The 10,999-nt window shown below is 43.2% G+C and overlaps 1 protein-coding gene across 1 annotated transcript in view; it reads right to left on the bottom strand.

The window, feature by feature from the left end:
• The window catches only part of NFE2L3 (nuclear factor, erythroid 2 like 3), a 34,309-nt gene that overhangs the window by 3,892 nt on the left and 19,418 nt on the right, over positions 1 to 10,999 (bottom strand). The window contains exons 2-3 of the mRNA XM_003788606.2: positions 7,710 to 7,886; positions 450 to 533 (exon numbers count right to left, since the gene is read on the bottom strand). Of these exons, the coding sequence (XP_003788654.1) occupies positions 450 to 533; positions 7,710 to 7,886 (261 nt within the window). The remainder of the gene's footprint in view (positions 1 to 449; positions 534 to 7,709; positions 7,887 to 10,999) is intronic.

The following is a 10,999-nucleotide window of genomic DNA, read 5'->3' as shown; positions in this document are numbered from 1 at the left end:
TCACTGCTCACAGCAACCTTCAACTCCTGGGCTCAAGCGAGTCTCCTGCCTCAGCCTCCCAAGTAGCTGGGACCACAGGCGCCCGCCACAACGCCCAGCTATTTTTTGGGTGCAGCCATTATTGTTGTTTGGTGGGTCCGGGCTGGATTCGAACCCGCCACCTTAGGTGTATGTGGCTGGTGCCTTAGCCGCTTGAGCCACAGGCGCCGAGCCTGGACCTATTTTTTTAAAAAACTCCATAGTGCTTTACAGGAATGGTCTAAATTTGATTACACCCTTGGAAAGAGGAATAGGATATATATTTAATTCACCAGAGTTAAAGTGTTTCACATGAAGCATAAGTATGACTTTAAACTTCTGTGTCATCAAAGTAAAAGGGCTGTTACATATTCACAAAGTGGTTCACGTAGATACGTTCCTACAAGGATACAAGTCAAGGTTCCAATTACCTCCAGTGAATTTTCAGGCTGTGATGAAAGCAACTGGAATAAGTCTTCCAGAAAGAAAGATGTATCTGTCCCATTTAGACGTCTCTATAGAAAAACAAAAGGTACATCATACTTCATGTAAAAGACTGAAGTGGCTGCCTGGGGCTTTAGAATCCATTTTTAAAGGATGCTCAGGTCTTACTTCCATGATGGGCTTTTAATCCCTGTTTTGTTCCTTAATTTGAAGTTTGTTTGTTTTTTTTCTGAGACTGAGTCTCAATAATATGTTGCCCTGAGTGGAGTGCCGTGGCGTCAGCTCACAGCAACCTCAAACTCTTAGACTTAAGTGATTCTCTTGCCTCAGCTTCGCAAGTAGCTGGGACAACAGACGCCTGCCACAATGCCAGGCTATTTTTTGTTGCAGTTGTCATTGTTTAGCTGGCCCTGGCTGGGTTAGAACCTGCCAGCCTCAGTGTATGTGGCTGGCACCATAACCACTGTGCTATGGGTGCCGAGCCTTTAATTCGAAGTTTCACATTATTATTTCTCTTACTCTAGTATTCTTAGTATTTTAACATGCACACTTTTTTTTTTCCTTAAAGACAAGGTCTGACGCTGTTGCCCAGGCTGAAGTATAACGAATAGATAGGTCTCTGCAGCCTCAAATTAAACACCAGTATCCTCCTACCTCAGCCCCCTGAGTAGCTAGGACTACAGGTGCCTGCCATCATTCTTAGCTAATTTTTTGAAGAGATAAGAGTCTTGCTATGTTGCCTAATACGGTCTCAAATTCCTGGCCTCAAGAGATCCTTCTGCTAGGGCCTCTCAAAGCTCCAGGACTACCTGAGCCACTGTGCCTATGTATACTTAATCAGAACATGGGGAGAAATGAAGTAAAAAAAAGCTAATCAGTACTTCTATTCCTGCTCTGTCCATCTTCCACATCACTTTGGGCTAGTATTTTTAGTATTTCACTTTGTTTTGTCCTTCCACAGCTAGCCCCTCCCAATTAGTTATAAAATTATGTTTACAATCAATACTTACAAATGTTTACCCAAATGTTTTACCAACTTAACATTACTTCATCTCTTTCTTGCTTCTGTGGTTTAGCTTTTAATTTTCTGGATTTTTACTTTTTTTGAGACAGAGTCTTTCTTTGTTGCCCTGGGTAGAGTGCGTTAGTGTCATAGCACACAGGAACCTCATACTCTTGGGCTTAAGTGATCCTCTTGTCTCAGCCTCCAGGGTAGCTGGGACTGCAGGTATCCACTACAATGCCCAGCTACTTATTCTATTTTTAGTAGAGATGAGGTCTCACTCTTGATCAGGCTGGTCTCAAAACTTCTAAGCTTAAGCAATCTGCCTGCCTCAGCCTCCCAGAGTGCTAAGATTAGAAGTGTGAACCACCATGCCCAGCCTTCTTTATTGTTGAATTAACTCCTTTGAGACTTCTTTGGAGAGTAGATCTAAGTAGTAAATTCCCTTTGCTTTTGTTATCTAGACTTACTAGTTAGTTAATTGCTAAAAATATCAAAATATCAGGTTTAATGTTTTCTCAGTTCTTTGTCTTACAGAATTTATTACTATGGATAAGTTTGTTCTCGGTATTATTTATAGTGAGTCTCAGGTAATTTAAAAAGATTTTTTCAGGGTGCCTATAGCTCAGTGGCTAGGGTGTTGGCCACATGCTCTGGGGCTGGTAGGTTCAAACCCAGCCTGGGCCTGCTAAACAAAACAAAAAAAAATAGCCAGGTGTTGTAAGGGCACCTGTAGTCCCAGCTACTAGGGAGGCTGAGGCAAGAGAATCGCTTGAGCCCAAGAGTTTGAGGTTGCTGTGAGCTGTGATGCCATGGCACTCTACCGAGGGTGACAAAGTGAGACTCTGTCTCAATAAAGAAAGATTTTTTAGGTGACTTTTCCTTTTCGATGTTCTATTTCACTTTGATATGTATGGGACTTTATTTTTATTTACTTTGCTTGGGACTCTGGGTACTCCTTTAATCTGAGGACTAATAAAATTCTGAAACTACTGTGCCATAAACTCATTTTAAATATTGCTTTTCTTTCCTATTATCTAGTTTTTCCTTCTGGTGCTCTTATTAGATGTAACTTAGATTTCCTCATCCTGTCATTATCTCTGTTTTTATTTCACATTTTGCATCCTCTGCCTTATGTCCTGAGTAACTTTCTTAATACTGTCTTCCATTTTACCCTTTTCTTTCGTCATGTCTAATCTGCTATTCACCTTTCCACTCTTTTGAAATAACACAAGTATATTTTCTCTACTTAGGATTTCATTTGGGCTCTTTTCTGTTCATAATCTGTTCTTGCTTTATAGATTATTTGTTCTTGCCTTATAGATTCTGTTCCCTTCACCTTGAACAATTTAAACACTGACATTTTTTGCATATACTGGCTATTTATTTCCTTGTCATTTTTAAAAGGCGAAATTTGTTGGAAGTTGTTTCTGTAGGAATACTCAGGAATTACCAAATGTAAGAAAGTTTTGCATTTTTTTCTGTGCAAGGATCAGTGTTTATATCTTCTTAGACCTTAGTTTCTTAACCAGGATTCCTGATGGTGATGGTCATGTGGGTTCAGACTCTATATCTAGCTCTAGGGCTGACTGCTAATGGATGGATAGAATTCTCTCAGTCCCCATTTCCTAGATTCTCTTCTAGAGTTGTCACCTGAAAGAATGGAATTGCCAGGGATTTACTGAACCAACAATTCATTTCTGTTTTAATTCCATGTTTTTGAGACAGAGTCTCAAGGTGTAGCCCTGGGTAGAGTGGCATAGCGTTACAGCTCACAGCAACCTCAAACTTTTGGACTTAAGCAATTCTCTTGCCTCAGCCTCCCAAATAGCTGGAACTATAGGTGCCCACCACAATGCCTGGCTATTTTTTGTTGTTGTAGTTGTAGTTGTCATTGTTGTTTGGCAGGCCCGAGCTGGATTCAAACCCACCAGCTCCAATGTATGTGACTGGTGCCCTAACTGCTGAGCTACAGGCACCGAGCCTGTTTTATTTCAACAAACTGTAAAAGCACCTAATAAGCAGTATCTTGATAAAAAAGCAGATGATGAATGTATTGTCAGAGGTACTATAAGAAATGTATAGTTTGCACTACACAAAGATGTGATGTGAATATCGACTAGACACGTGGATAACAGAGGTACACAGGAAAAGCTGAGCCTGATTAAGAGCTGAGGCACAGATGCTACTTTGTGTGACTGATGTGTTTCTGAAAAGTTCTGCCCAAAATGATGTTTGTCTTACATTAAATCTATTTTAAATTCTCTCCAAGGGGCTGGTGTGGTTCACTCAGGCCTATAATTCTAGCATTCTGAGAGGCCCAGGCAGGAGGATCCCTTGAGCTCAGGATTTCCAGACCAGCTTGAGCAAGTGTGAGACTTATCTGTACTAAAAGCAAAACAATTATTTGGGCATTGTGCTGGATGCTTGTAGCCCCAGCTACACAGGAAGCTGAGGAAGGAGGATTGCTTGAACCCAAGATTGCTGTGAGCTAGGCTGATGCCATGGCACTTGAGACTTGGCAATAGAATGAGACTGTGTCTCAAAAATTCTCGCCTTGGCGCCAGTAGCTCAGTGGCTAGGGTGCCAGCCAGATACACTGGAGCTGGTGGGTTCAAACCCAGCCTAGGCCTGTCAAACAACAATGACAACTACAACAACAATTAAAAAAAAAAAATAGCCAGGCATTGTGGTGGGTGCCTGTAGTCCCAGCTAATTGGGAGGTTAAGGCAAGAGAACTGCTTAAGCCCAAGAGTTTGAGGTTTTTGTAAGCTGTGATGCCACCGCACTCTACTGAGAGTGACATAGTGAGACTACTTCTCAAAAAAAAAATCTCTAGCTCAGTGGGTAGGGCACCAGCCACATATACCCAGGCTGATGGGTTTGAGCCCAGCCTGGGCCTACTAAACAATGACAACTGCTACAAAAAATAGCCAGGCATTGTGGCAGGCACCTGTAGTCCTAGCTACTTGGGAGGCTGAGGGCAAGAGAATCACTTAAGCCCAGGACTTTAAGGTTGCTGTGAGCAGTGACACCACAGCACTCTACTGAGGGTGATATAGTGAAACTACCCCCCACCCCCACCAAAAAAATTCCCCATCTAAAAATTCTCTACTTCATCTATCTCCTCATTAATATTTAATGAGTACGTATTATGTGTCCAACAGTCAATCAGTTACTACAGGTAATTTAAAGAAGTAGAGAAATCAGTTCTTGATTCTCTGAGAAGCCTGGTGAGGGAGTAAAGGCAAAGATATACTCAGAAGGAAAACTAACCAATAGCATAAGGTAGTAGCCAACTCAACATTAAGGAAGTGGTAGAGAGGCTATGGTAAAAACATCATCTCCCTCAAAGCAGATGAACTGTGAGGCACTCAGCAAAGTAAGTGGAAATGCTTCCTACAAAATAAATATAGTTCTTTCAGTATTTTAATATAAAAGTTCATAGGCACTGATTTGACATTATGGTGCATGGGGGGCGGTGGTAAAGCCACACCAAGGGGACCTGAATTATGAGGACATGTAAAGACTAGGTAAGTAAGGAGAGCTGGGGACAATGGCAGCTGGAAAACACAGCCAGCTACTTCTGCATATTTTTTTTTTGGAGACAGAGTCTCACTTTGTCACCCTCAGTAGAGTGCCATAGCATCACTGTTCACAGCAACCTCAAACTCTTGGGCTTAGGCAATGCTCTTGCCTCGGGCCTCCCAAGTAGCTGGGACTACAGGCACCTGCCACCCTTGGTATTTAGGGCCAGCATCCTACTCACTGAGCCACAGGCGCCACCCTACTTCTGCATTTTAAAGTGAAAAGCTAGGCTGTGACTGGAGGTTATAAAAGAGGATTGAACCTGCAGAAGGTTGGGAGTGAAAATGAAAGGACTTCTCAGGGTGAGCTCTCAGCCCCTCCCACTTTCCCTAAAGAATGACAAGAAGGATCTCCAGGAGACCACTTAGAACTTGGTGTGTGCTCCCTGCAGTTTGGGGACTGAATCACTTAGTGCCCCACTCTTGTCTGAGAGATACAGAGGCCAAGAAGAGGCCAGTATGGGCTGTGATTCAGGAAGACGTTGAAGTGATCCAGAGTGTAAAGGGCATGTTTTCAGGGCCAGATGCTAGATAGCCAGCAAGTGACCGAGGGGGCCACCTACCACTGTGTATTCAGGAAGGGTCCTAAAGGACCAGCTGGGAGGTGGAGATGGATCTATCCTTGTCAAGAGAAAGGCAGGTGAAGGACTCCCAAGCTGTGGGGGCAGGGGTCTCTAAAGAACCTACTAAATACAAGTGCCCATCCCACAGAGAGTTTTATTTAAATATATCCCACAGTCAATGGAAACAATGTCACACAGGTGCCAATCAAAGAGCACTTTTTCTGGGTGCTAACTCCATAGAAAGCAGCCTAACTTGAAGAATTGGGGAAATAGAGGAGCATACCCTTCCACTTGCTAGAACCTGCTAGCAAGTTCTCAGAGGGATGTTTGTACATATTCCTTGAGGCTGAAGCAGACTAGATGGAGGAGGGAAGCAGGTGAATTTTACTTAAATTTTTGCAAATTACATTGGATTATTTTTATCAATTGATGCACTGAGATGATCAGAGGCATTTTTTTTTTTTTGAGACAGAGCCTCAAGCTGTCCCCCTGGGTAGAGTGCCATGGCATTACAGCTCACAGCAACCTCCAACTCCTGGGCTCAAGCGAGTCTCTTGCCTCCGCCTCCCAAGTAGCTGGGACCACAGGCGCCCGCCACAACGCCCGGCTATTTTTTTTTTTTTTTGGTTGCAGCCGTCATTGTTGTTTGGCGGGTCCGGGCTGGGGATTTGAACCCGCCACCTTAGGTGTACATGGCTGGCGCCTTAGCCGGTTGAGCTATAGGCGCCGAGCCATCAGAGGCATTTTTATCTGAGTCTCTAGAAGTCACAGGGCCTATCCTAGATTTAACCCAAAGTGTAGGGGAAAACTAGTTCCCTCAGAATAGGTTAGAACGGGCTAGAGATGCGGGTAGACAGAACAAAGCTGTTTCTGATTTCAGTCCATAAAATCAAGTAATGTTTGAAGGGATAATATATGGTCAAGGCTACCATGACGATGTCTGTCTGAGAAGGACCAAGGCATAGTACTCTTCCATCCCCCAAAGGTGCTCAAGGCACAGACCCAAACTCTACTTTTTGAGGAAGGAACCTGCTGAAGTAGGCCATGGTTAAGAGAATCATCAGGCAAAATTTTCAAGGGTATGCCTTGCAGGTGGAAGTGCCATGTGGTTAAAGGTCTGTGGAAATCTAAGCCTATCTCCAGAGCACCTGTTCGCTAGGCTTATGGGCAGGGCTTCAGCAGCAGGGCTGAGTGGAAACTAAAGTATAGCCCAAGTGAAAAAAAGGGAAGGCACAGGCTGTGAGATAATCCATCCAAATGGCTCCTGGAGTTATCTTTCTATACCTCTTCTCACAGTTAATGAGTGTGGCTACAGAATGAGCCCAGAAGGTGGTCCCACTAGGCCTGGACCTTAGACTACGCTCTGGGATGCCCAGTGGTTCAGCTTGGCCTGCTGGAGAACTGAACAAAGATTTGAGTGCAAGCCTTGCTTGGAATCATGGGTGATCTGCCTCTGGCTTGCTCTTTGAGACCTGGCCAGCCTGGCTGCTGTTCAGGTGGCTGGTTGAAGATTTGTAGGTTCAGCATACCCACCATCTCTTGCTTGGCAAACATAGCTAGCCCAATCTGCTAGCAAGTTCTGGGAGGGATGTGTGTACAGAGTTTAATCAGAGAAGACAACTTTTAGGGGCTGATTCATTTGTAAATCAAATTATTTTGATTACCACAACTTAAAGAACTGTGTATCTTTATATATGAGAGTTGTTGGCTTGACACTCATAGCACAGTGGTTAGGGTGCCAGCCACATACACCGGGACTGGTGGGTTCAAACCCAGCTCTGGCCTGCCAAACAACAATGACAACCAACAACAACAAAAAATAGCCAGGTGTTGTGGTGGGCACCTGTAGTCCCAGCTACTTCGGAGACTGAGGCAAGAGAATCGCGTGAGCCCAAGAGTTGGAGGTTGCTGTGAGCTGCGATACCACAGCACTCTACTGAGGACAACATAGTGACACTCTGTCTCAAAAAAAAAAAAAAAGAGAGATTTGCTAAAAGAGCACAATTAACACGCTCATTCTCAACACACATTGTCAATGCCACGAAATCTACATTAAGGCTAACAGGACAAGGCTGGATATGTGGACACGCTTACCTCATGTATAGATTCAGTGCTCCCTTCTGCCTCCCAGTCAACTTTATCTATTTTGTTTTCATCGTCATTATTCTGCTGTAGTGATTTCTCCTTCCTGGCTGACACACTTTCTTCATTTTCTTCATGCCGTGAATTGTGATCTGCAGCTTCACACTTCTCTCTTAGTACCTCATTCTCCTGTAAAAGTACCCCCAAAAATGTGCTCAGTAGAAGTCCCTATTTCATCAAAGGGGTAAGTCTTTAAAACTGCCTTGTACTTACTGTTCAGTGACCATGAGAACCGGCAAGTCAAAAGCTAACACTGACAATTCATATTTCAGTATCAAAGAAACATTTAATTCTGAAACAAAGGTCCATTTTATGTCCCGGCTCTGAGATAGCCTGTTCTAAATCTGCAGAATTTAAATTATATGCATTTATAAGGCCCCTGAATTGAAAATAGTTGCAAGTTAGATTAGATTTGGAAATGACTACTGCCAGCAGGCAGTCTTTTATTTAGTTTTGTTGAAAACAGATCAAACAGCTAAGTTGGAAGAAAACACTGATTCACTATACACAGACAAATCTGGAAAGTATTACCAACTACTAACTGTGGTTCTCAGTAAGGTGGTGAACGGGCTAGAGATAAGTGGGAAAGAGTTGACTTCACATCTTATACTTCTATAACTATTTGAATATTTTATAAAAAGCATGTACTCTTTTACAGTCAGAAAAATGGTAACTATATTTTTATTTTGAGAAATTACTATCTCCACAGATATATGCTTATTTACCCAGATGAGTCTTCACCTTTTCATTTACTTTGTAACTAAGGAGACTTAAATAATTAAAAGGCTAGGGAATTCCTCTAAACATTCAAATATAATTACCATTTAGCATGGATTGTATCTACTAATAATACTTTCAAATAATGATATTAAAAGCTCTTTGTTAGCTCGGCATCTATAGCTCAAGTGGGTAAGGCAACCAGCCACATACACCAGAGCTGGTAGGTTTGAATCCAGCCTGGGCCTGCCAAACAACAATGACAACTACAACCAAAAAATAACCAGGCGCTGTGGCAGGCACCTGTAGTCCCAGCTACTTGGGAGGCTGAGGCAAGAGAATTGCCTAAGCCCAGGAGTTGGAGGTTGCTGTGAGCTGTGACGCCGTGGCACTCTACCCAGGGCGACAGCTTGAGGCTGTGTCTCAAAAATAAATAAATAAAAAATAATAGCTCTTTGTGCATAATTTTTTCCTCTAGCATCAAAGTCTTTCAAACTCGTTCAAAGCCTCTATGTTTTATAAGTTTCTGACTACTACCAGGAAAATGGCACACTGGACTAACTCAAAGACAGCACCCCTTTCCCACCAAACCACAGAAAAAGTTTCATGAAAAATGTAGGATTTGTAGGGCGGCTGAAAGGAGTAGGGTGCTGGCCCCATATGCCGGAGGTGGCGGGTTCAAACCCAGCCCTGGCCAAAAACAGAAAAAAAAAGGTAGGAATCGTCAAATAAATAGAAATACACAGATGCCAGAAATAAGGAGAGAAATCAAAGCAAGAACAGGAAAAGGAAATGGATGTCCTGGTGGCCCACTGGTTTTACTTGCTTTTCTATCTATGTGTCTGTACCTAACTTGCAGCACGCTGCCTTCCTTTCCAAAACGGTGGATGACTGTCTCATTTATCGCTCAGTCTCTCTATTTGCACACTCCATCGTAACCCTGCTCATGCACTCAAAATGTTGCTCCTGCTACTCTTCCCTGACTCTTGTGTCAAATCCCTTCAGTCCACTAACAGGCACTAATACTTCCTATTTAAAAAAAAAAAATCAAAGGGCGGTGCCTGTAGCTCAAAGGAGTAGGGCGCCGGACACATACCGGAGGTGGCGGGTTCAAATCCAGCCCCAGCCAAAAACTGCAAACAAACAAAAAACTCAGGGCAGTGCTTGTAGCTCAAAGGAGTGCTTTGAGGCGCTGGACACATATTCTGGAGGTGGCGGGTTCAAATCCAGCCTCAGCCAAAAACTGCAAACAAACAAATAAAAAACTCAGGGCAGCGCTTGTAGCTCAAAGGAGTAGGGCACTGGCCCCATATGCCTGAGGTGGCAGGTTCAAACCCAGCCCCGGCCAAAAACTGCAAATAAATAAATAAATAAATGAATAAAAAATCTCAAACTTTCTTGGTCCCACATTACTCTTTAGATCCCATATCATTTTTCTGCTCCTGTTTAAAGCAAAATCCTCCAGAGTTATCTGGACTCAGTGAGTTGTCTTTTGAACCTATTCCAACCAGGACTCTGTTCCTACCACTCAAACAGTTCATCAAATCCAGCAATTCTCTGTTCTCATCTTATTTGACCCTTCAGTAGAATATGACTTAGTTACCACCTCCTCTTGGAAACAGCTTCTTCATCTTGCACCCAACAATCCCTTTATGCTCCTGCTTCACCAAGGACTTCTGCTTTGCTGATTCCTCACTTCTAGGATCTTAAATACCTACTAAGCACTCTCCCACTCTGCAGCCCTGGCGTTTGCTGCTCTTCCTGCCTGTAAGGCTCCCTCTGTCTCCCACTTCCCCTCTTCGGGTCTCTCTTCAAATATTTACCATCTTCTTTCTTTACCCCTTTTTATATTAAAAAGTACCATTCTCATCAATATCCATCTCCTTTATCTTGCATTTTTTTCCTACAGCATTTAGGACCAGCCGATACATTATTTTGTTTGCTGTCTGCCCCACTAGAATAATGGTTTCTTGAGGGCAAGGACTCTGCTTGAGTCCTGCTGTATACCCATTGCCTATCCCAGAGCTTAGCACATAATAGACCCTTATTAGAAATTTGAAGAATAGCAAAACTCTTAGATGTAATATCCTACGACTTTGGTAGGGATCCTACTCTGATGGATTGTTCTTTCCTGCAGTGACAGTACTGATTCCTCTCTAAATTAGGCGAGGAAAGGAAAAGGTGTCAGATAACTACTCTTTTTGCTTCTCATCTTTTGCCAAGGCAAGTTTTCTTTTGATTATCTTCTAACTCTGAAGATAATCAAATTCAAAATTCTAGGCAGGGTTGGGTGGCTGATACCTATAATCCCAGCACTCTGGGAGGCCAAGGTGGGTGGATTGCAAGAGCAATATCCCATCTCTTTTTTTTGAGACAGACCCTCAAGCCATCCCCCTGGGTAGAGTGCCATAGCATTACACCTCACAGCAACCTCCAGCTCTGGGCTCAAGTGTGTCTCCTGCCTCAGCCTCCCAAGTAGCTGGGACCACAGGAGCTCACCACAATGCCTGGCTATTTTTTTTTTT

Source organism: Otolemur garnettii, unplaced genomic scaffold, assembly GCF_000181295.1.
Source record: "Otolemur garnettii isolate 467f Iridium unplaced genomic scaffold, OtoGar3 scaffold00028, whole genome shotgun sequence".
Lineage (NCBI taxonomy): Eukaryota > Metazoa > Chordata > Mammalia > Primates > Galagidae > Otolemur > Otolemur garnettii.
Note: the sequence above shows the minus strand (reverse complement) of the source record. Positions and strands in the feature narration are given on the sequence as shown.